Source organism: Apiospora marii (genome assembly GCF_038362585.1).
Source record: "Apiospora marii strain CBS 49790 chromosome Unknown utg000003l_segment0_segment0, whole genome shotgun sequence".
Taxonomy (NCBI): domain Eukaryota; kingdom Fungi; phylum Ascomycota; class Sordariomycetes; order Amphisphaeriales; family Apiosporaceae; genus Apiospora; species Apiospora marii.
Genome location: NW_027117374.1, coordinates 3,116,149 through 3,141,033, shown reverse-complemented (window position 1 = coordinate 3,141,033; position 24,885 = coordinate 3,116,149). Strand labels below are relative to the sequence as shown.

The 24,885-nt window shown below is 54.7% G+C and overlaps 7 protein-coding genes across 7 annotated transcripts; 4 read left to right on the top strand and 3 right to left on the bottom strand.

Moving 5' to 3' along the window:
- Positions 1–519: 519 nt before the first annotated feature.
- PG985_004526 (RTA1 like protein) lies at positions 520–1,967 on the top strand (the record flags this gene model as incomplete). Its single annotated transcript, XM_066824295.1, has 4 exons — positions 520–892; positions 970–1,036; positions 1,091–1,519; positions 1,613–1,967. 4 exons carry the CDS (start codon positions 520–522, stop codon positions 1,965–1,967), a joined length of 1,224 nt encoding a protein of 407 aa, XP_066687455.1.
- Positions 1,968–3,240: 1,273 nt separating this feature from the next.
- On the top strand, positions 3,241–4,895 carry PG985_004525 (secondary metabolism biosynthetic enzyme; the record flags this gene model as incomplete). The annotated part of the gene is made up of 2 exons (XM_066824294.1): positions 3,241–4,189; positions 4,267–4,895. 2 exons carry the CDS (start codon positions 3,241–3,243, stop codon positions 4,893–4,895), a joined length of 1,578 nt encoding a protein of 525 aa, XP_066687454.1.
- A 438-nt stretch (positions 4,896–5,333) lies between these two features.
- On the bottom strand, positions 5,334–7,867 carry PG985_004524 (uncharacterized protein; the record flags this gene model as incomplete). The annotated part of the gene is made up of 3 exons (XM_066824293.1): positions 5,334–6,558; positions 6,638–7,739; positions 7,828–7,867. 3 exons carry the CDS (start codon positions 7,865–7,867, stop codon positions 5,334–5,336), a joined length of 2,367 nt encoding a protein of 788 aa, XP_066687453.1.
- A 448-nt stretch (positions 7,868–8,315) lies between these two features.
- Positions 8,316–9,230, top strand: PG985_004523 (uncharacterized protein; the record flags this gene model as incomplete). Its single annotated transcript, XM_066824292.1, has 1 exon — positions 8,316–9,230. The coding sequence occupies one exon, from the start codon at positions 8,316–8,318 to the stop codon at positions 9,228–9,230; it is 915 nt and encodes a 304-aa protein (XP_066687452.1).
- Positions 9,231–9,499: 269 nt separating this feature from the next.
- PG985_004522 (Nuf2 family protein) lies at positions 9,500–10,948 on the bottom strand (the record flags this gene model as incomplete). The annotated part of the gene is made up of 2 exons (XM_066824291.1): positions 9,500–9,613; positions 9,674–10,948. The coding sequence occupies 2 exons, from the start codon at positions 10,946–10,948 to the stop codon at positions 9,500–9,502; spliced, it is 1,389 nt and encodes a 462-aa protein (XP_066687451.1).
- Positions 10,949–16,806: 5,858 nt separating this feature from the next.
- On the top strand, positions 16,807–19,333 carry PG985_004521 (uncharacterized protein; the record flags this gene model as incomplete). Its single annotated transcript, XM_066824290.1, has 2 exons — positions 16,807–18,679; positions 18,732–19,333. The coding sequence occupies 2 exons, from the start codon at positions 16,807–16,809 to the stop codon at positions 19,331–19,333; spliced, it is 2,475 nt and encodes an 824-aa protein (XP_066687450.1).
- Positions 19,334–20,937: 1,604 nt separating this feature from the next.
- Positions 20,938–22,950, bottom strand: PG985_004520 (kinesin light chain; the record flags this gene model as incomplete). Its single annotated transcript, XM_066824289.1, has 1 exon — positions 20,938–22,950. The coding sequence occupies one exon, from the start codon at positions 22,948–22,950 to the stop codon at positions 20,938–20,940; it is 2,013 nt and encodes a 670-aa protein (XP_066687449.1).
- Positions 22,951–24,885: the final 1,935 nt, after the last annotated feature.

The window sequence follows — 24,885 nt, the reverse complement described above, 5'->3', positions numbered from 1 at the left end:
CTGGCATGGCTATTCACACCGAAGATCGCTCGGAGATACAATTTACTGTTGAGTTAGGCCACATTCTTGGCCAAGCAAAGTAGCTTGTCTCATACACCCCTGAAGCGTCTGTACCTCTGGGACTTGTCGCCTACCCTCCTTCATTTCAACGCAACAAAGTTATATCGAAATGAAGGCCTCCTTTTCGCAGCTACACCAGTAGTTCGTGTGTGGATGTGTTCGAGAAGGTGGCAACAAATCGTCCTTATAATGACACATTACCCACCCGACTACCTATTACTGGCCGAGGAGTCTTTCTTTCTTTTGCTTCTATCGACGTTTCCAACGACAGTCACACATATGTTGACCTTGCTGGACCTGGTCGTGCATATACATTCTCTCAGTCGTTTTTTCGTAAGCTATCACTGTCTCAACTGCTGTTTTTGGACTGGTCTTCCGACTTGCCTTCCTTGAACTCCTTAATCTCTATTGCACATTGCTGCGTAGCCAAATATGGCACACCATGCGGCCGTTGCCACAATGGGCAATACGACCAATCCGCTCATGACACCTAACGCTACAATTCCCATGAGCGCAGCTCACCCAACGCACCTGGACCCTGCGCAGCTCCGATACATGATCGGCTTCGGCCCCAAGGTCAATTGCACCCTCGATCTGTGCCCGCTGGAGATGAGCGTGACGGGCTATCTCCCGAACCTCTTAGTTAATATCATCTTCATCGCTCTGTACGCGTTCGCCATGGTTGTCCACATCATGCTGGGGTTCCGTTGGCGGTCCTGGTTTTTCACATTGTGCTGTGTTACTTGTACTATCAGCGCTATTGCGGGCTACGTTGGGCGCATATTCATGCATTATAACCCATTTGCGTTCTACCCTTTCTTAATCCAAGGAGGTGAGTACATGCGCAATCCTGCTCTTTGTTCCCTGTGACTACTTCTGGTAGATGTGAACTGTATGACTGACCGCCAGACACAGTATTCTTGACGATCGTCCCCGTGTTCTATTGTGCAGGCATATATGTTACGTTAGCTATGGCGTAAGGGTTCCCTTCGTTTCCTTTGAGGTGTTCGCTGCTGACTTAGAACTCAAGGATCAATAACTTGGCACCTCATCTGAAGCGGTTCAACCCCTCCCTTCTCGTGTGGATCTTCCTTCCGGGCGACATGCTTGCTCTGACGCTGCAGTCGGCCGGGGCCATCATCAGCGCCGTGGCCGAGGTGGGCAGCGACATGGTCCATACCGGCGAGCACATCTCGGTCATCGGGCTGGCCCTGCAAGTGTTCTCCATCAGCGTCTTCGCCTGCCTCTTTTTGGACTTTGCTGTGCGCTTCTTCAATAGCGCCAAGGGCGCTCCGGAGACCAATAGCTACGATACCCGCCTCCGCTTCTTCATGGCCATGATCATTATCGCCCTTGTCTTGACCACGGCCAGGAGCTGCTACCGTGCCGCGGAGCTCTATCAGGGCTACACTGGAGCTCTGATGAAGGAGGAGGGACTGTTCATCATGTTGGAAGGATGGTGAGTACTTGCCTAGCCTGCCACCGTTTCCTTCTATATCCGTCCATGACCGCTTGAATACTCGAGACTGACGCATAATTTTACTACCCACAGTGCCATCATAGTTTGCGTCTTCCTGTTGACTATAGGCCACCCGGGGTACGTCTTCCGCGACGAACAGAACCAGGCCTTCGAGTCCCTGGATGACCCCTCTTTCAGCGTGAACTCGGGGTCCGTGGCCCAGGGTGTGAGGATGGAGATGCGCAAGGTGCAGGGGCGGGTCAGCCGCGTCATGACAGGAGTCCACCCCAGCCGCTTCGACGACATGGAGAGGCGGCTGCTAGAGGTCGAGGCCAAGATGATAACCCGCCAAAGCAGCGGCAGGAGCTATCGATCGCACTACGCGCCATCCGCGTACTCAGGCTACTCGTGCCACTCCCGCTTCACGGACCGTTCCCGCCCGTTCTAAGCGCGGGGCAGGACGGACCTGGCCAGTCTGCAAGATTTCGGGGTTCATTCACGCTCCCGTTCGTCTGGATGGTATTGGTGGCGCCCGTCCATTTGCAAAAAAGTATGCGGGGACATCTGATTTGATTTGGCATCCTGGCGAGGAAAGCATTTAGGCGTTTTTGAGTTTGATAACGGCGTGGTGTTTTGCCTGCGTATGGTTGAGTTGATGGCAATGTATGGTGTGGCAGAGATCTTGCAGGATACCCAGGCCCTCCCACGTCCAGTTTTGCCTACGTCTATAATCGGAATATTTAAAACTACAATTGCCCAAATTCTTGGATCTGCCCATCCCAGCGTGTACGAGTCCAGAGCACATCTCTGTCTGCATGGCTGATTTTGTTTACGGCAATTAGCATCTTTACTATCGAACGTAGGGCTGTACAGCCCTCCCGAAAAGGCCATACTCGCTACATTGGTCACTGGTCATGAAACTCTCTCTCTCAAGAGTAACGCTCAAGTCTGTTTGGGGCAGGCCGACGTAAAGTTGCCCAGCGACAGATGTAAACTCTTGGGGGTTGGCAGCACCGTTGACAGCAGCACTAGTAGGTAGAGTTTTGGGCCACGCCACCAGTTTCAGGGCATCTTTATCCCTCCCCCGCCCCCTTTTCTAACTGATCAGGCTAACTGCCAAAATAGCAAGCTACCCGATGCGCAGTTCGTTTCCGATCCTTTGCCTCTAGAATAATATGCGCATGCAACGTGAATAGTGTGCGGGTATCCCACCCCCCCCCTTCCGACTGGCTCCGGAGTTCGTGGCCGCCGGGAAAGACTAAGCGGTGCTGACTTGGACGCCACATAGTGCGATTCGTCTTGGCAGGATTCGTCATCCCAACGAGATGAATGTCTCGTCAACTCTAGGAAATGATGATCCTTGGCAAGCACCAAATTGACCCCCCTAACGTCGGCGCTGGCTTCCATCTGTCAACACTTCGACATGCCCCAAATCTCAGTCGATATGATTTCTCTTGGCGGGCATCCTCCCCATTGCCGGATACCGGCCGAGATGGGGTATCGTGGCGTAACATATGGTTAGAATCGGCAGCGGCGTATTAATGCAGGAGATAAGCCAAGAGAAACTTCTGTCACTTCTATCACTGTGACTGGATATAAAGGGCCTGCCGATCCTCTTACTCTTGAGACCTAACTCTTCGATATTAACAGCCACGCAGTCGCAACCTCCAGAGTTTATCTTCCTTCTGCCACCTTTCATCCAGTTGTTCTCGATTATCATCATGGGAAACGTGATCCTCGTCACCGGCTCCACCGGCTTCGTGGGCAAAGTCGTGGTCGAGACCCTCTTCCGCTGCCGGGCCAGCTTCCTCTTCGACAAGGTGATCGTGCTGGTGCGGGCCAACAAGACCAAGAGCGCGCGGGAGCGGTTCCTCGACCTGGCCAAGTCGTCGCCGTGCTTCAGCCTGCTGACCCCCGGCTGGACAGACGACGTGCGCGTCGTCGAGGGCGACATGGCCACGGACGACTGCGGCATCACCAACCAGAGGGACGCCGCGTACCTCTACGAGAACACCACGCACATCATACACTGCGCCGCGAGCATCTCCTTCATCGCCGCGGCCGACGTGCTGCTGCGCGAGAACGTGGGCAGCTCCCTCAACCTGCTGGTGCTGGCGCGCCGCTGCCGCCAGCTACGCCACGCCGTGCTCACGTCGACGGCCTACGTGACGCCCTGGTCCGCGGCGCCCATCCACGAGCAGCTGGTCCCGCTGCCGGTGCCGGCCGCGGAACTGTGCGAGCGGCTCCGGTCGGGCGCGCTGTCGGGCGACGACGCCCTCAAGCTCACGGGTCACCCGAATCTATACACCCTAACAAAGTGCTTGGCCGAGCACGTCGTGGCCGAGTCCCGGCGCGAGCTGCCGCTGACCATCGTACGACCCAGCATCGTCTCGGCGGCCTGGCAGTACCCGGTGCCCGGCTGGGTCGACAGCTACGCCGGCGCGACAGGAATCTTCACGGGGGTCTGGACGGGCGTCCTGCGCGTCGTGAGCGGCGAGCTCCACAGCGGCTTGGACATCGTCCCCGTGGACGACGTAGCCATGAGCCTGGTCTCGACGTGCCTGGCCGACGTCCCCCAGATCGAGAAGGAGGATGGCTCTTCCCTCTCGTATCCCCTCCGCATCTTCCACGCCACGGCAGGAATCCAGCACAACATCTCCGCCGCGCAAGGTAAGTCGGCTTGCATTTCATTCTTCTTCTTCTCCGTCGTGACCTGTCAGCCCCCGCTAACCAGCCTCAACAAACAGTCTACCGCATCATGGCCAGCAACCGCCTCCCCGCCCACCCGACCATGAAGCCCAGCCTGCGCTACCACGGCCAGCACGCCCTCCTGCTGCCCCTGGCCGACTTCGTGCACCAGGCGGTTCCCCTGGCGCTGGGCCGAAACCTGGCGCGGGCCCGCCGCATGCAGCAGAGCTGCAACCGGTACTTTGCGCATTTCGAGTCGCACGCCTATGACTTCCGGTCCTCCTCCTCGCTGCTCGACGCCGGCTTCGAGGTCGACGAATACCTGGAGCGCGTATTCCGCGGCGCGGCGCGGTTCCTGCTCAAGCTCGACGTCTCGTTGCAGACCGTCGCGACGGAGAAGCTGTACAGCCAGAGCGAGAGCGAATGTGAAGGAACGGTCTCGGGGTCGGGCTCGAGTAGCAGCAGTGGCGGCGATGAGGAGGAGAATGATGATAGCAGCGACAATGAGGGGCCAGTGTCCGGGGGGTCTCCTGCTTCGTCCATCATGGAGGCTGCCGGTGTGACTGGGGACGACGCGGTGAAGGTGGGAGATGAAGAAGGACAAGATGAGGAGACGTCGGTGAACGGCGAGGAAAGCCTGCCAGAGAAGTCACAGGATATCATAATTGGCGTGGCTGTGGCTGCATAGATTTGATTCATGTTTGGAGTTTGGTGGCGTTTTGGCATGACGGGATCGGGGTCGATGACCGGAGTTGCTGGCTTGGCTCGTTGTACGATGGGGCTGGAGTTGGGTTGGGATTATTTGGGCCTGTATTGAAATTGGCACCTGCTCACAGGCATTGGTCGTCGAATGGGCTATTCGAATATCGTGTATTATTAGAGATATTGTTTCGAGGCAATGGGACGAGGCGTCTCGGTGTAGCAGGTAAAAATCGATTTGGTGCTAACAAGCAGATCGGCATTTGGCACGTCTAAGCTACATCCCTTTCACCTCCACCTCACAAGAGCATCAGCTTCAACTAGTAGCCAAGAGGAAAGCAGGGACATCATTTTGAAATATAAATTTTTTATTCGAGTCTGCTTTGAGGTACGGCCAGCTGATGTAGGAAGACCAATGCGTTTCAGGTTAGTCATCAAGGAACCGCTGCAATTCCCCTTTCTCCCCTTCACTAGCGTCCTCTTCGTCTTCGCCTTCTTCCTCTCCTCCTTCGTCCGTCTCATACTCTTCCCCAGACTCTTCTTCGTCGTCGTCTTCCTCTTCTTCCTCTTCTTCCTCTTCGCCAGACTCCTCTTCCTCTTCCTCACTCTCACCCTCATCCTCCGCCAGCCAATCATCCAGCGTCTTGGCACCGGACCCATTGCTCTTGCCCGCGCAAGTGGCCTCCATGCCCCTAGAAGACGAGGCCTCGTCCAGCTGCTGCGACGCCGGTATGGAGCCGCGCGACATTCCGTCGCCATACTCGGCCCGCCCGCCTTCCTGCGTACCGCGCAGCTTGGGGTCGGGCTCTCTGCCCTCTGGGACCCAGGCGGGCAGGGGCTCGTAGCCGCGCAAGCCGTGCACGCCGCCGCCGCCGGCCAGGACCAGGGCCGAGGAGCCCAGCAGCAGCCCCTTGCGCGTCTCGGACGGGCTGAGGGCCTGGGGCGCGGGCTTGGGCGCCAGCAGCATGAGGGTCGCGAGCTGCGGGACCTCGAGGAGCGCCTTGTAGAGGCGGGTGCGGTCGCGGAGGTCGTAGGAGGTGTCGTAGCGCACGAGCAGCAGCACGTAGTTCCACAGCTTCGCGATGGGGTGGTCTTCCGACGGCAGTTGAACAGCCGGCGCAGGAGACTGAGGCGGCGCGTCCTCATCCTCGCCGTTCTCTTCCGATGCTGGCTTCTCCTGCTCCTTTTGCTGCTGTTCCTGCTGCAACCTCTCGGCCTCGCGATTGATGTGATGCAGATAGACCTTGGCGGCCAGCAATACAATTTGCCGCTTCGCAATCTCGGACTCGTCGGTGAACTCCCTCAGCAGAATGCGGAGAACGTCCGCGGCAATGTTGTCCTCGCCATTGAGGCCGGCGAACTCGCCCACCAGCCAGATAATAGTGGCACGAGCCTGCGGATCCGTAGCCGAATCCAGGTTCTTGGCCAGCCGCACCACTGTGCCCGTGTGGGCTTCGGGGTCCTGCTGGATGAGATGCCGTATGACCGTCAATGACTCCGCGGCCAATGTGCCGTCCAGGCTCGTTATCTGCCCGAGGAGAAGACGCAGGCACCGCGGCGCCGTGGCCGGGTCGGTCTGCGCACATCGCCCGATGGCTCGGACCGCCTCGCGCACGAGGGCCTTATTCGTGCCGCGGGGAGAAGTGCTCGAGCTCGTTGAGGATGAGGCTTTTGGTGTGGAGGGGGGCGTGGGGGAAGATGAGGGTGAGGATCTCCAGCTTCAGCTCCCACACGGGCGCGCTGTCGGTGGCGCGGACCAGGAAGTGCGAGGCGTATTTGACGAAGGAGGCCGGGTGCACCAGGCAGACGGAGACAATGTTGTAGAGGGCCACTTGCTCGATGTCCTGCGCCGAACGCATCAATGCGACCAACGGACCGACGGCCGTCCTTGTGTATTCGGGGGTACCAATGTTTGCGTAGCACCGTGCCACAGCCAGCACCACGCCCGAGTTGCGGCTCTGCAAGAGGGGCTTGATCGTGTTCAGAAGCAAAACCAGGTCGGGATCCAGCACCACGGTCTCTTCACTCCCATCGGGCGCTGCCGTTTTCCCATCGCCATAGAAATCCTGAAGATCGCCGCCCGATGTTTCCTTGGCCTTGTTGACGCTGCGCGTCCGCCTCGGGAAACATTTGCGAGCGTAGACATTCATCAGGCGGAGCATAGCCAGCTGACTCCACTCGTCCATGTCGACAACCTTCTTCACCAGGCTTCTGTAGTGCGGATGTATCAGGTCGAGCCGCTCCGGGCAGATTTCGAGGAAGGCGGACACGGCAGCACCGGCGACGAAGTACTGCTTGTCGCCCAGGAGGCCGGACAGGTACTCGATCAGCTGGGGCAGGCAGGCGGGCTCGAGGCGGTAGCACTTGGGAAGAGAGAGGGCGGCGGCGCGGCGGACGAGGGGGCTCATGTCGCCGGCGCCCTTCTTGATGGCGAGCGAGACGATCTGGGAGATGACGGGGACGCGGATGCCGGACATGGTGCGGAGGGCGAGGGCGCGGACCTGGGGGTTGCCGTCGGAGAGTGACTTCTGGATGGTGTTGATGGACAGCAGAGCCAGGTCGGGCTCCTGCTCGGCATGGTGGATGAGGTAGATGTAGACGAGCTTCTTGATCTCGAGGTTGGGCGAGGCCACGTTCTTGACCACCGACGAGAAGAAGGGCAGGGTGCGCTGCCCGCGGTACATCATGGCGGTGACGCGGCGCAGGCCGTCCTGGATCTCGCGCTCATTGCGGCTGTCGAGGAGCTTCTTGAGGGCGGCGGTCGGGAGGGACTTGGTCGCGGTGCGCGTGCTGCTTCGGGCGGCCTGGGCGGCGTCTAAAGTGAGCTCGCGTGCTGTGGTGGTAGATCATCGTCCATGATTAGTTCCGGGCCCAAGACAAGAGGACAGACAGAGGGCAGAGCAGGGAGCCATTTTGCTTACCACTCTCGAGCAGACTCGAGATGCGCGATATGGACTCCATGATGATAAATAAAAGAAGAATTGGCTTGGACGCACAGCCAGCTCCCTAGCTGCTGTTTGTCGTGTGCCTGGGTGTAAGGGTTATAGTGATGCCGGGGAAAGTGAGGTAGGAAATACTTGTACGTGACGTACGTACGTAATCGAGACCCCGGCGGCCGGAAGCTGCTGCTTGCTGTATCGTTGGCGGGGCTTTTCTTTTGTGTGCGACGGCCGAGCTCTCCCTCAAAGTAAGTATTAGCGGGACGGACCGGGCGCCTGGGCAAGCTGGGTGTAAACCTTAGCACCCTGGCTGCAGTGAGACCTACAAATGCCATCACCATTTAAGAGCCTACCTGCAATTGACTTTTTGTGTTATTTTTCATGAAATTTTCAATTGAAATGAATTGAAGGCTAATGCAGATGAGAGCATGCATTGGCGTTGAGCAAACACTATTATTATTTACCTACCAATGCCGTCCGCCAACGTGCTGGTTCTCTCACCAGTATTGCCATCTGAGCTACTCACTTACATCCTGGACCACCATGTCCACCCGACAACGCTCATAATATGCTCTTCGCGGGCAGAATTCCTGGAAACACTCGTCAATGAGACGACACAGCCGGATAGACCCGTGCCAGAAGCCGGCACCATACCCGAGGAAACCAATGAAACCAATAATAACAACAACAATTCATTGCCTGAACCCCAAGCAAAACAACACCCACGGCCACCACCACCACCGGACCCAAATATCAGGCTACTCTCATCTCCGCTATACCAGCTCTCCATATCGCGGCACATCAGGACCGTTTACACGCCCACGGTAACGCACCTGCGGGCCTACTTGGCCGTTTTCTCACCCAGCTCTTCTACCACCATCCCGCCACCGCCGTCATCCTTCCGCTCGCCCACCACACGCAGGCCGCCCCGTCTGATCCTCTACGGTCTCGTGGCCCTGCACCGAGACACGAGCGAGTGGAGCGCGCAGGGCCTGGGCACGACGTGCGCAGTCGTGGCCGAGACAGGCCGGCGCCTCGGGTGGTGTGTTGAGGTGGCCGATCCGCCTCCGCCCACGCTCACGTCCGCGCCCTCGCTCTACCAGCAGCCCCATGATGACGATGAAGAGGGCGACGAGCAGCAGCCATTGTATGGCGCAGGTCGTGATGACGGTAGCGGGGTTAAGGTCCGGGGTGAGGAAGCTTTGCAGCAGCTCCTCAGGGAGAAAGTGCCCATACTCAGCGGGGGCGTTGCACTCAGACCTGGACTGTTCGACGCGGACGAGGGAGGTGGTTGGTCTGGGAGAGCCGTCGAAGTCGGACGGGTTCTGAGCCGGTGGTGCGACTTTGGCGAAGGGGAATGGGACGAGCGACTTGAAGATCAATGAGTTTGGTTCGAATTTCTCCATCATGACAACGACCACTGAGGCTCAAGAACCACGATACCCCAAATCATAGCAACATTAATATAACACGATGTCGTATCCATTACTGTTTCCGCTCATGGCCCTCGATGTTCAAATCCATACATGTCTATAACACTACCTGTACCCCTCGAAGGGTACCAGAGACACCTGACGCCCTAATGCAAATACTCCAGGGGTATCCTTTCATCATTCATAACATTATCGTAAACCAATTCCACAGACCAACCAGATCAGATAGCCTGCTCCATCTCCGTAATGTACAGCTTGATATGCGACTCCATCTTGAGGTATTCGTCGTACGCATTGCGAACCTCGTTCTCAATGTTCTCCTTGAGGTCCATCATCTAAGATTCTTGAGTTAGTATGTTGCACATATGATTCCTGAGATGGACTGGGCTTCTTACCTTCTTCTCCGTTTGCTCGATGCGCACGCGCCGCCTCTCGATATCGGTGCCCTTGGCCGATCGCTCTTCGGTCAGCTTCTTGTGCAGCGCCCTCAGTTCTTCCATCTTCTCCTTGGCCTCGTGCGCCTTTTCCCGGCTTTGGTCGCGCAGCTTCTCCGTCCGCTCGTTCCATTTCGATAGCTGGCGCTGGAGCAGGGCCTCTGTGCGCTCGACCTCCTTGACGTTGTTACCGCGTTCGGATAGTGCATCCCGCTGCTTGGAATTCCGCGCATTCTCCTCTTCCTCCTTGGACAGCTCCGTAGAGATCTCGTCAAGTAGCTTGATGCAAGAGGCCACATCAGCTGCGACTACCGTGAAGGAATCTGTCGACGTCTGCAGCGCGCGGGCTCTGCGGTCCAGGGCGTCGATGTGGCCCTTATCGGAGTTAAGGGTGTTGTTGAGCTCCGTTAGACTCGTCTGCAAAGCGGTTGGACTTTGCAGGGTGTAGGGCCGTAGCTTCGCGCTCTCCTGCTTCAGGTGCAGTTTGTCGGCGGTCTTCTGCTCCAGCCTCTGCGCCAGCTCGCCCTTTCTCGCCTTCGCTTCTTCCAGTCTGGCCGCAACCTTCTCTTGATTCCGTCGCAGATCCAGCAGCGTCTTCTTGAGCTCCTCATTCCTGGCCGTCTTCTCGCGCGCCTGTGCTTCCAACGCCCTGCGGTTTTGCTTCATGTCGGCCAGCCGCACCTCCATTTCCTGGTTCGACTCGTACAGGGCCTCGATACGGGCCTTGGTGGTCTCGGCCTTGTTGAAGTGCTGATCGATGACGTTGGTCTGGCTCTCCCGGAAGCGCACAAAGTTGATCAAGTAGCTGAAGATCTTGACCAGGCGGTCGTGGGTGGGCTTGTAGAGGTCCGTGAAGCTGAAGTCGGTGACACCGCACTCGAGCAGGAGCCGGCGCAGCGAGACGTAGAAGCCCATCAGGTTGCGCGTGTCGGGCGGCACGACGTCTGGGTAGTCGCCGCAGATGTCCTCGGCAGCGGAGCGCATGGCCGGCTCGACGGATTCGCGCGTTGCGTTGAGGAGCAGCTCGGCGAACCACTCGAAGATCATCTGCACCTGCACCGCGTTGGGTTTGTTCAGGTCGGCCACCGTGAAAGGGATTCCTATGTCTGTTATGCATCCGACAATCTCTTTGTCAGGCAGCCGCATGAACGCATCTGCCTCCTCTTCCTTTTTGCGCGTTGTGCGGGACGTGGTCTGGGATGGCGGGATGATTGACATCCGCGGATTGAACGACATGTTGGCGTTGTTATGTTTGACTGCTTCGAGCTGTCGGTCGTGTTGATACTTGCGATGGATGATTTCAGTTTCGCTTATGGGATATGGAAAAGCGTGGATCCACTTGGCAGATACATGCGTGTATCTGGCGATGATGTCGATGTCTCTATGGTGTTCTCAAAATCACATGTTACCATGAAACAAAAAATCGTCTTCAGACCACTTTACTCGCCTTGCTTTGGTAAACATGGGGAAATCGCGTTGCCCTTGGCGACAACTAAGATGAGCTGCCAGCTGCCAGCCCGCTTCGCAGCTGGCGGGAGGTCCAAGTTGCATCTGGATGGTTCCATGCTTTGAACCTCTAGTTGCAAGGACAGGGTCTGCAGCAGACTGGATGTCAAGATGTGTCGAACCTGCAGCAGTCGGGCCTAATAATAATTTTTATATAATCTTGACCTTGGTTTTGATGGTCACTAGATGGTATCCGAAGCTGAATTTCATTGCCTCCAATTTCCAGCGACCCATTGCACAAACCCACCTGGGATTTCTCGCAATTGGAATACTTCACTGCCTTGGTTGCCTCTTATTCTCTGGCCCGCACAGACCGGAAACCCTCGGTTGAATGTCGAAGGTCCAATGCGATAATGTCTTTCCCGCGTCTCAGTTCAGACTGAGCCCGGACGCATAGAGTCTTCGAAACACTTATTTGGCAATGATTGATTTGATTCGGGTTAGTTGCCGATTTTTCCCAATCTTGCCTGCATCGGCCTAATGCGCCCAAAAGCAATGATGAGCAGATGACGGGCGAGTTCGTCCAGTAAACAGCGTTTTACTAAGACCTGGGGTCCGCGGAAACATACAGGCATCAAGCAGTGAATGAGCCTGAACAAATACTTCAACTCCGCGCGTGGCAAATGATCATCACCTGCAGAATCCGCCTGTCCAGAACTGTCCGCCATTCAATAGCTTAGGACCGGACGCTCCAGCCTATGGGACCGGCTCTGGGACCGGTATCCGGCAGAAGCACACCGGAAGAGGCCCGCGGATCTCCAGATCTAGTCCACACGTTGGGCTTTGGTCCGAACTCATGGACCATTTAAATCCCCGTTTCAGGCACTCAGGGTCCTCGGGAGGGGTGCCCGGGCCCTTAACGGTTCATGCTATAGCCAAGTCAGCTCTAAGTTGCCCTACGAAACAAATATATGGCCGATCCACCAATAAGCCGTGGCAATGAGTCAAGCTGCCCAGGGGAAGTATGGTGCCGAATGCCTGGCGAAACAGTCCGGCTTTGACGATGCCTGCCATTAACACACGTGGTAATAATAACCACCCAGAGAACCAGCCAGCCATCAACTCCGTTCTGGCTTTTTTTCTTGGCGGATGATGGTACAAATGTATTGTCTCCGTAGTTCCAAGGTAAAGTTTATTTACTGTGCGAGCTGGATACCAGGAATTCAAGATCAGGTATGTTGATAAGTGACCATGCTGCGAGCCCAGAGCTGGAAGTTGGCAAATGAGGCCCATTTGGAGCTGAACCAATGGATCTCTTCGAAACAAGAAAGCTGCTCATGGCCTAATACATGCCTAACATTGCTCCAAGCACCAAAGGTTGTGAATGCGACCGAAAACAGCCTTCGAACATTCAATTTGCGCCAACGCCAATCGAAATACGGGGTGCTGTCCTGGGCGAGCTGGAAGCTGGGTGGTAGTGATAGTCACAAGGACCTGTGCCATGCCACCTTCATTCAGATGACATGCCCAATCAACAGCGATACTCGCAGTTGTCCATCCTTCTAGCGTTCTGAGCTAAGGATCCTCACATATAGGACGGTAATCTAATACATCTCATGTTGAGATGTCAGAAGCCATCTTTCCCGGACGTACCGGTGGTGGCAGAGTGACCAACGTTTGATACGCTGTGGCTCGTTGGCTTGCAACTTCCCACTTGCTTTGCAGCAGGAGGCAGGCAGGTAAGGCAGGGTTCCAGTGCTCACTCACTCTTCGCTAGCACTACTATGGGCAAGGCAATGTTACGAGAGGCTTCTAGTCCATGATCTGCATACCATCTCTAATCAGACCCGACCACTTACCGCTGTTGGCCTTGAACCTTACTGGCCCTGCGGTCGAGGGAAAATGCGTGTTGCGCATGTGCACACTACGTGTCAGTCTGACAGGCACGACGACATGCTTAATACCTGCTGCACACAATTGTCCCCCCCGCATTAGACTCCACGAGCCGATGTTGCCCCCTTGGAACGTTTAAACATGCGCTCCTACCGTCTCAGGAGAGAGTATTTTTATCACGCCGCAGAGACACACAGGCCGACTTTCTATGAGCGATTATTATAGCAACCAACCGCAGGCCGCGTGCGAGTCCCGTTGGATTTCCTGAAATCTTCAAGAACTTACTCGCGATGCACGGCAAGTAAGCGAATGATGTGCGCGGTGACGTTGGGCGTAACCCAGCAGGACACGCGAGATCCACTGTGACGCCGATTGGGAAGGCGGCCTAGCCAGGCTGCCAAGAGCCTTTGGCCTAGCATCGGGGCCCTGGCATGGGCAACGCCAATCACTGCCTCTCTCGACACACAAAGCCGTTGCTGGTCGGTCACAGACCCGAAACGACACATTCTTGGATGCATCTGGACCGACTGGGGATCAAGCCAATCTTGCAACCCTACGCTTTAATGACATTACCCATACAAAAAAATCTCCAGGGCAGAAGTGACCCGATGTTGTCGATCAGGGCGTCTAGGCGCTTCAACATCGACGATGGCATCATGTCTATGGCTTCCTCACTTGGCGTGAGCGGTGGTGGGCAGGGCAGGCGAGCTAGACCTCGTATGGCATGCAGCGTTGCGAGACAATTTGAGGGGAGATTGACTGCCGTGCCTGGGAAAACAGGCGCTGCCGTGACGTGAGCTACCGGGAGCAATGTAATCGATGGCGGTAGCGCCCGCCACGTTTTCTTCGACAAACTTCGAAATGCGAGCAAACCCGATCTAGATTGAGTATGTGAAATGAGATATGCGCCTTTCCGCTATGATCTGCGATTTCCCGTATTTGAATGGAAGTTTTGCTGTTCGAAGAATAATCCAACTTACAATACGTCTGCCGCTCGTCCCCATCAGTGGCTGGGCTGTCTCTAGTCGGTACTTTTTCCCAGTTTTAGTGAGATTCTTTTCAGCAGGATTGCTGCAGGACAGCCTTAAAAGCAATGGGAAAGGCGTGCGTCAAAGCACTGTTTGAATACCTGGTTGCCAAACGTAAGCAGAAACCAGGCTTTTTCAAATTGTGATATTATGGACAGCTACTGCAACTTCCTCGGTTGATTGATGACTTGAGATATCCCCCCAAACCTCGTGGCGGTGGCACTGGCCGGGAGTTATGGATCGGCAGGCCACCGAGGGGCTCGGGGAAAAAATGTCGCGACATAATCTAGTCTAGGCAATACCCTCCACGATTTCTACCGCGACCAATAACAAACACACAAAACGCTGCTCGCCGTACCTGTAGCTTCTCCCAAGCATCAAAGCGTTAGCATCCGCTGGATAACAACGCAGGATAGCAGACTGTTGTGTTGTTGAGGACGCGGCACTACAAGTACAATAGGGCTTCTGCTTCTCTGCCCGTCAGTCAGTCACAAACGAGAGGGCAGCACTAAGTCACCACCTAGTCACGCCCCTCCACCCTGGCCGCTTAGCCGCTTATGAATACGATCTACATCGACAGGTTTGTTCAGGGGGTCACTGGTTCGAAAGAGGCAGGGGCTGCGACTTGTATCATGGGAAAAGTCGAGGTACCGCTACCGCTACCTCTATCTGCTACCGACCCAGACAGGCCGGCCCTACATTGACATCACCGATACATACTCTGTCCTAAGGAGATAGAGAGAGAGCCCGAGGTTAGCTACTTGCTCACCTTTGCCCGAAATACTTACTGTACCGTAACGACAATGGCTCCATGGTGCGGCCACAAAGCAGCAGGTTCGCCGAATCTGTCGCAGGAGAAGCTCGGAATAGGAAACCCACTTGCATAGGCAGATTTTCTCGCGAGTCACGGTGAACTAGCTAGTGCCTACCAGTGGATGATACACAAACACAAAGGTAAGGTTCAAAATAGGGTATCGCAGAGCACGGCCGATTCGGATTCGAGTCTCTGAGCCTCTCAGGATGATTGGTGTCTTTTGGAGTATTGCGGCCACTCTCCAGGCTTAGCCCAGGCTAACACGTAACGTGCCGTACGAATGTTTTTGCCTCTTATGCCCGCTACAGCTGTACTTGCCGTACCTATCAACAGCTGCGGAGGGGGGGAAAGGGCTGTTGGCACATCGGCCACCAAATCGACATGGATATGAAGGTACCTTGTCTGGTTGTTCTAGCGGTAACACAGAAGAGGAAACCGGACACAGACGAGATTTCCAACGCCCCCACTACGATTGGCACCATCGCCCATGAGCCATGTAGGTACCGGAGCGTAACGAGCCTGCTTGAAGCGTGTGAGCAGGGAACGTGTGGGTTCATTTGCTTTTGTACCTGCCTCCCGACTTTATGGTTTGTACAGGTACATTGGAGGTCAATTGCAGCGTGGGCGTAGGAAAAAAGCAGAGCAAGACGCGGGATGGAACAGCCAGCTAGGTAGGCCTCGCTACATCTCTAGCCCCTAGGATAGAGCTACATACATAGGGGGCACCTTGGTGCTGACCTGCCTGATGCTGTACTGTAGATTGTAGGGTCTTGGTCTCGACGGCAAGCGAGTAAGAAGAAGCATTGTTAGTATTTCTTCTTAAAATCCAAGTCAAAAATAGCAGCATGCCCTGTTGGCCACGCCCCAGAACACGCCCGCCAACGCCACCCCGAAAGAAGGCATCGCCGTAGAGAGCAGGGAGCAAGGAGCAAGCAAAGCACCCCATCTCCCACTGCCCACAGCCGGGCAATACCCATCTAACCACCACTACTACCACCAGCCGTCCTGATCACATATCACCCCTCCGTCTGCCCTGGGTCTACCCCGTTCGCAGTTCATCAGTTCCTGTTCCTGTTGTTCATGCTCCTCCCTCAGCAAAGTCGAGACCCCCCCGGATCCAAGACTACTGGCCACTCTTGCCTCTCGACTCTCATTCCCCTTTGACTTGTACCATCACCCCACCCAGTCCGGCATTGAGCGAAGAATTGAGTGAAACCTAGTCATTCCAGAACGCACGCAAATCTCGATTGCCACCCGGCTGCGCTGGATTTCGCATCAATACTAGACAACACAACATTCAACGCGACGGGGAGCATGGCCATGCAGATACACCAATTTGCTGCAATCTGTTAGAGTTCGATATTTTCCTGGCCGACGTAAAGCCCGCGCGTTTCAATACGGTCGATCTGCATCTGCCGTTCTCACCTGCTGCCATTAGTCTTTGGGTGTCAATAGGCGGCCTTTGGCTCTCTCCCTCTCTCCCCTTAGCTGGCTCAATCAATTTTCAGGCCCTGTTCAACCGTTGCGCAAACACGACCGCCCGGATGCTGTGCAACTGCATCTCCCTTGCCTAAAGTAACCTATTTTCGAGGCTCTTTGAGCTCGTTTTCGACGTTGCAGCGGCACCGAACATTTCACGGCCAACGTACCAGCTAAACAAGCCGCCAGCATCAAGTCACTCACCGTTTTTGTACGGCGCCCACAAGTCGAAGCGACGGCAATTTGCTTTCCGGAATTCAATTACTCGGCCCAAACGACCTCATAAATGGCGATAATGTTTATACCTACATCACCGTCTACAAGCATCACGCACAACAACCAACACCCTTGTAGGGCACCGACTTTGCATTGCTAGGCGCCGCCTCCTGCGACACACACCTGCATAAAAAGGCTGCACATCAACCCAGGGCATAATGGCCATTTGGCCATTCCGCCGCAAAGGCTCGCGCAGACGACCTCCAGGCAATGGGCGGCAGGCGGCCGATGCACCAGGGCCCTCTCGAGCAGCAACTGAACCCGCCACCTCGTCAGATCCCGTCGATTCAGCGCCATCGTTACTGGAGGCCACCGGTCGCAGAGCTAGCAAGCGGCAACGTCAGCAACGGGGCGATCTGCCTGACCAACACCAGTGGCGGGGCCGCACCTATAGTTTTTCGCCGGGCCGTCGGGACTCAATTCGTGTTGCGCGGGCTCGTCCCAGCCAGCACGACCCAGTCCCACCCGTGCCCGCTATTCCAAAATCCGCCACGACACTTAGCGACCATGATAATTACAGGGAACAGGGAACATCCAACCACACCACCGGCCACACTCTGGATTCACAGAACCCTGAAATAGATATCAGGGACCGAGTGCCCACCCTCCACCACAACAACTCTGGCAGCAAACGCAGCGCTCAACATCTTCCCCGCCACAAATCCAGCAAACGAAGGAAAGAAGATCATGACCGCGAAGCTGAGGTGAAGGCCATGAGCCAGTTGCAACCGCCGCCTACACGCCCCGCTACCGACAGCTGGACTTCGGGCAGGCCGATGAAGAGGAACAGCAAGCGAGCCCGTACGGGGCCCGCTCGACCCTGGGATCAGCGAGAGTCCGACATCTCTCTGCCCGGACCCGAGTCCATCAACTCGGCCATGTCGACCGATTCGGATCAGATCGCCTGGAAACTGTCCTCCTTGGACGCCCTAGCACCCCGCCCGACCCTAAGATACTCATCTAATCCCCTTTATGGCGCCTCTTCCGGCTCAGGCCCGCTGCGGTCCGGGTCGCAGAAGAGGAAGCTGGCCGAAAGGGGCCCGATACCAGAGTCAACTTTACGAGCCCACAAAAGGGTCGACGACCTCGCAGACGACCTCGACGCCTCTGATCTCCGTGAGCTTATGGAGAGGGACAAGAGGAGGAAGGAACGAAAAACGGAGCGAGACCGAGAAAGAGTCGAGAGGCGACTCGCGAGGAAATCGGAACGACAACGGGCAGAAGAAGCAGAAGCCGCCAGAAATGGTACACCACCTCCACAAAACCTAGAAAGGGGTGTCTTGGGCCGGGATACTACGGGCCTTGGCATCGATACCACATCCGCTGTGGTCACCTCGTCAAGGCAACGACAGTCGGATGACTCTCCTCGCAAACGGGAGAAAGAGCCAGCCAACCCGGCCGAGGAGCCACAGGACAAGCGGCGCTCGCCTAGCCCTCTGGAAAACTTCCATAGGGTAGACAGCATACCATTGTCGCCTGTAACGCCAGCGCCGGTGGTACCTGAACCGAAACCAACGGAGCCCGCGAACGAGACGGCGCCCCGAACTTCACGATCATCCAGCCCCAGGCTGATGGGTCTCATCCGACCCAAGAAACAACGCTCAGCATCTCCCAAGGAGAGCAAGGACAGCAAGGAAAAGTCTGATGCCGCTGAAAAGGCATCGACGCCATCTTCAATGCGGGTTGCTTCGAGATCGGAAGAGTCCGAATCAGGAGGACACATCTCGGATGGCGGCTCGTCCTCGAAGCCTTGGTCTTTCTTCAAATGGGGGCGACGAAATAAGCGAGATTCTGGGCCTTCATCGTTCTCCAACACATCACGAGACTCCATGTCAACTCACCAACCCCCTCAGCCCATGAACTACATGCCACGGCAATTGAGTTCCAAAGTACCCAAGCGGACAATGTCGCGTTTCCGCGAGGACCTTCCCGAGTTACCGCTATCTCCTCCGGACTCCCGCGTCGCTTCACCGGAGACCGAAGGCACGCTTGCAGAACCTTTACCTGTGATTCCCGATGATGTTGTGATGCGTTACGACACGCCCACATCTGGCCATCGTGCGACACCGATTTCGATGCATAGAGAGGGAGATGATGACATCACCGCCTCCCCAGTCTATGTCCCTAGCATCTATCGGCTCGGAAGGCTCGTGGCTGTCCGGAGGGCGGATGGGCAACCGGAAGCGCGCCTCGTCCGGCGTGCAGGCATCTCTGACAAGCTACCCCGTCGGCTCCCCGTCACGAAATTCTGAGGAACACGAGATTGATCAACACTCGATCGCCGACGACGAATTTCTCAAGACAGTGGTGGATGACAAACTCCGCCGCCAGTCCACCGGCGAGGCTTTACCAAGCAGTGATGACGAGAACGACGACTTGGACCAGTCACCCAAGTGGGGGAATGTTAAGCACACCCCGACTATGATGCACCACCGCGATACCATGCGGAGCCGTGAAGGGCTCCTTGAAACATTCGAAGACGACGAGAAGCACGTCAATGTCGACCAAGCCAGCGATGACGAAATGTCCGAGGGCGAGAACCCGGGCATCCCACAACGAGCCACAAGTGTCAAGGTCAGCGACCATTTACGCAACTTCAGCCGCGGTAGCGCCAAGCTGCTCGAGATTTCTCCGCGCCCTTCCGGCGAAAAGAGGAGGAGTAGCCACGAGCCCGTCACACAATGATGCGTACATGGACTTTGAATCGGTGTGTCCAGCGCCGAAGACGCCGAAACTGACGGCAACGATTTATCCCAGCAGGACAGCAGCAAGAAAACACAACTAAAATCCAACGTGACTCCTCAAGACGAAAGGAGTCTCCACACGCCCATTTTCATTTCCTTCAAATATGTCACAAACAAAGACCAACTCTTCGTCACTCTCTGGATTTTCCTTTTCTGTTTCATACCAAAACACCGAAAAAAAAAGTTAAAAAGCTGCTGTCCACCGCTGGAATCGTTATCGCCGAAAGCTACGCTAAGTTCGACGCTGCTACACATCTGCATTGCTCCGGACCAAATCACTACGCTCACCGTTTATCTGGCTTGTCAACAACATCCGTCGTTGGGGCAGGGTCGACATACACTTTCCCGAGTCGACACAAATCAAGGAATGCTTGATCGCTGCACCAATCTTCCAAGTGCCATCCGCTGCAGCGGGTGGCACCCACTTTTTTCTTTCTAGCATCTGGGATGGTGCACTAATAACAATAGAGATACTCCTGGCAGGGCTTGGACGGTTGGTCGGTCAATTAAAAAAGGTTCGTCGCGGCCGGGTCTATTTTCTTATGAGGCCTGCTTGACGCAAATGGGAAGTTACGGTTGGGAAACAGTTGTGTTTTTTTTGTAGGAGATACCATCTTGTGTTCAGTTGTCATACTGGTTTTGATTTTGATTTTTTCCCTCTTTTTTTTACGACTTTTTATCTCCCCCCACGGCAAGAGGGGAGAGCGGCGAATTCGGTTCATTTTATACCCCAACCAGAAGACCGCGGGCGCTTTTTCTTAGAAAGGTGCCTGTGTCTCTCCTTTCAGGTGCACAACCAGGGTTGTTGAGCACATAGAGATCATGTATGTACATTTTGATACGATCAAACAAGTGAAGATATAATCATATTCATGACTGTCTTGAGTGATGTGCATGCTGTGAAGATGTTTGGATCTCAATTGATTTGGTTGAGTGGCTACTGCCCTCTTGCGCTTTCCGTTTCTCTTTCCCATGCCACATTCAACATTGGGTCGTCTGGAGCGAAATCAGCGACTAAACCCCGCGGACTCCGTTTCATGGAAAATCTTGATTTTTATAAATCATTAGCCACTCATCCAAAATGCACCAATTCATCAAATAACTGCAATTAGCTCCGTCCCACGACAGACTTCTGAAGTCCGTATTATCCTACGCTCTGCCAAAATGGAGTTGTAAGGATTTGGGTTATCACCGCTGCCCGCCTGCTGTTACGCGAGACTTGCGCAAGCCAGAAGCCAGGGGAGTGTCGATCCCACCCGCAAGGCAACTTGCAGCTTATACCACAGATCGTCCCAATAACGCGGCACCGGAGCGACACACAACTACGGCCAATCATCAGTAGGCGAAACGCAGCAATAGAGGTTGAAAACGTTGTCACTCGTATTTTGTTCTTGTCGCCGCGAGTACGTGTACATTGTCACACCCCGAGATGCAACTTTTGAGGGATTCACTGAGCTTTTGACGCACAATCCTGATTTGGTCCCGCCTGGTAGAATCAGGAGAGCGAATATATAAAGCTGAACCCATACGTTCAGTGTATTTCCTCTATTTTGCCAAGCCATCGAGGGCCTTCTGGAGGTATTTCCTGCTTTTTACAGTAGACGGGTGCATTGAGCCCCAGGCCTTCTCTTTCAACTCCACCGTTACCTGAAGAATTCTCTCCGCCTCCACGTACTTACCTTGCCGTACAAGCATACGTCCTAGATTCTGTCTGGATATAAGCGTGTCGGGGTGCTCATTACCAAAAACTCTCTCTGATGATTCGATAGTCGCCAGAATAATCTGTTCCGCCTCTTCGTACTGATTTTGTCTCATGAGCACGTGTGCTAAATTATTCAGGCTACAGAGTCTCTGAGGGGACTCTTGACCTAGTACTTCCTTTTGTAGCCTTTCTGTCTGGCGTAGTATCTGCTCCGCCTCCGGATACTTCTTTTGAGAACTCAGTATTCCTGCCAAGCTGCCCCAAGATCTAATTGTAGTGGGATCCTTTGGGCCTAAAACATCTACCATTCTCTTTCGTGTCTTTCGAATCGTCTCCTCTGCTTCGGTGTACTTCCCTTGATCTCCGAGTGATTCTGCTAGCCACAGAATCGCGTTCAAGGTATCAGGGTCATTTGTTCGTCCCGGGACATCGGTTCTTGCTTTAATTGCCTCTCGAAGGGTAGATTCCGCCTCAGCATCTTTCCCTAACTCGCTGAGTGTCATCCCTAAATAGTACATACTTTCCCATATGATACTTCGCTTTGGGCATAGTTCCTTATCTTTGAGATTTAGAACTGCCCGGTACAATCGTTCCGCGTGGACGTAGTTTCTGAGTTCATGGTGCGACTTTGCCACTTTGTATATCAGGGTCGCTGTCAATTCCTTATTGGAGCAGTCCTCTTGCAGCTTTAATAGCGATTGCGCATGGGGGAAAAATTTCAGCCAAACGTCTTTATTTTCAGTATGAGGGGTCGGGAAAATGGCAATGAGCCGACGGACCGATATTGTGTTCCAATGCAATGTGTCTCCTTTATCCCTGATCCAGTTGCGCATGGCCAGACGGACAAGACGATGAATGTCGAACGTCTTTGATGTTGGTCGCTCTAAGATGAAATTGTATCCTTTGAGGACGCCGATTGCTTCATCCCTTTTCATCTCGTCCTCTCCGGGAAACAGTTCTATTGGGATATCCTTTTCAGCGTAGTGGCAAATAGTCTTCATAGAATCTGCTGCAAGTGGCCATTTTTGTGAGATGTGGATGAAGGTGATGTTCCACGTAGTGGCGATAGGATTCGCAATGGTTGAATAGCGGTGGTAATCCTCGAAATCCTGGCATAGTAATTTCGTTTGCGACTTGTCCGAAGTCAGACAATAGCCTAGGTACTTCTGTGTGCTGATCTCAGTTCGCCTCATGTAGGCGGACGCCTGCTTGATTGCCAGAGGTAGATATGCGAGGATTTCAATCAGTTTCTCTGTGCTTTCCTTGTCGACTTGGCTCACTTCGAGGTTCTCATGTAACACCTTTATGGCGTCGGCCCTGTTCATTCCATCCACAGCTACTACTTCTTTGGGCCCGACATCTAGCAATGTTGCGACTGTGCGATTCCGGGTAGTGAATAGTATCGAGCCTTTGGGGCTGAAAGGCAAAGCGCTCTTGACAGATGCGTCGCCGCCGTCGCCGTTGCCAATGAGCAAATCCCCGTCGTCGGCATTATCGATTACCATGAGCCAGTTACCGGCGCTTTGCCTGCTGAGTGCTGCCTTGACCAAGGCCCTGACATCGGCCTTGTCGTCCTCCACCGCCTGCAAACTGAGGGCCTGTCCAATCTCCCGGTACGCATTCTCGAATGCAGTCATGCTCACGACAGGAACCCAAAACACGGAGCAGTCGGGGTACCTCTCACGAAAACGATAGGCAGCCTCCAGAGCAATTTGGGTTTTACCAACACCTCCGAGCCCTTCGATGATAGTTCGCTGGCAATCATTCGCCTGTGTCGATGGGTAAATCCTGTCCAGAAGCCAGGCCAGTGTCTCTTCTCTGCCAACAAAACTTTGATTTCTCCCAAACGGGACCATAAACTGTGTCTTCCGGTACTCTATTTTAAGGTTGTCAGTATGCACCGAATGAATGGGTGATGAATTTGCTCACCTTGGAATCCAGACTTTTTCGCGATTTCTTCCTTGAGGCGGCGCAATGCGTTTTGCCTTCCCTCACCATAGATCAGAGGCATGTGAATATCGAACAGCCCAAGGAGGCAGTATGCCATATCTTCCCCCTTCTTCGTACTGCGTGTGTCTGACCAGGACATGCGTTCCGCCTCACCGAACTCAGAGAGAGGTGCTCCGTGAAGCGCTCTCATGAGGACACCCGTGACAAGTTGAAGTAAAGCACCAAGTGACTTCTTGTCACCGAGTTGTTTGCCCTCTTTGGAGAAGAACTCCACAGATGAAGGAGCGATAAGCTCCTGGAGGGTCCATCCACGGGTCAGCCATCGACTCTGTTGGAAAGCTTCTGTCCACTCCGATAGGCCTCCTGTTACGTCTGGTAGATAGACGTAGCACTTGACCGCTTGCTGGTACCAGCGAAACATGGAGTTGATTGCTTCCTGAAGTTCGGTGCTGTTGGACTTGTCGATACAGCACGTGTCGACCCAGAAGTACTCGAGGCCATCTCGGGCGACTTGGTCGGCACAGAATTGAATCTTCCGGTAGCCATTCTTTCGACCTCCTCGCCTTTCGATGATATCCTTGAAGCTGACCTCTTCGTCGTCGGAACCCCAAGTATGCGACAGTATCGCGTATCGGGGAATTCCGTCCACGAGGTCTACCGTCAGGCTGAACGTCCCATCTGGTCGCAACTTGAGAAGACGCATCGCTTCGTATGTCGGCAAGTGGCCGGAAAGAACGGGATCTGGCCAGCGAAGGTGACGAGGAATGAGACTTCTACGCAGCTGGCAGAGCGGGAGGAGCGGGGTCAAGTGGTGGCGTTACTCGCAGAGTTGGTTTTCATCAGCTGTATGGCTCGATTGTGCGTGCGTCTCGCAGAGACAGTCCCCTTCGAATGGGTATCCGGATGGGTATGATAATGTTGTTATTGTCTGCAACTCCAAGATAGTCGACAGGCTGTTGAAGGCACAACCTCTGATCCGTCAAGGAGAAAAGTAGATCAGCTAAGTATTGTCATGCACGGCGGTATGAAGAAAATCCGGCTCGACTACAGTGGCTGGCTGAACGCCCGGCTGGAAGGTATCAGCTGACCCTGATAGTGGGCAGCGATCAGGACACAGGCAGAACGCTGCAGCCGTAAACAGTTTTTCGGGCGCGCAAATTAAGAATTCTGCCCTGCAGAAGAGCGCCAATGAGCTCAGCACCAAACATGATTGGGCTGTGATCAATCTATCTTCGTCCTGCAGCCTGATGCACGTCCGCGGACACCTCCCTGCGGCCAACTTCCGCAAAATGTTGAGATATACACAATATACAGGCAATAACATGCTCGCGCTGCTTCAGGAACGCCATCATGGTCTTCGTTGACAGTCCCTCGATGCGCTTTGCAGGAGAGCACAATGCTGTTACCCTTGACGGTTTACCACAAAGCAGCAGCATGGAAAGCGATGGGAGAAAGACAGCGCCCACTACGCGGTGGAGCCCAAGTGAACTGGCTCTGATATACACGCCTCTGGGCAGGTCCCACGGTCAACTCTGGAAGCGACGGAGGCCCTGCAATATGACACACCCCTCTAGGAGGGCTACAAAGCCGTGTCATGGCTCTATGCCAATTTGACCCCATGTAGCATCATGAATAGTCCGATTGAAGGTATGAAAGTTGCTACTGGGAAAACATGTCTTTTGGTACGTTGCGCTTCGGGCCAACTTAGGAGCATTACATGTCAGCTATGCAGGCTGATCAAATCGGACTCTTCGTTGAACGTACCAAACTGGCTGGGTAGCTCAGGGGCAAAGGTCCCATGAATTGATGGGAATTATGTAGACAAAAACATGTCAGATGCC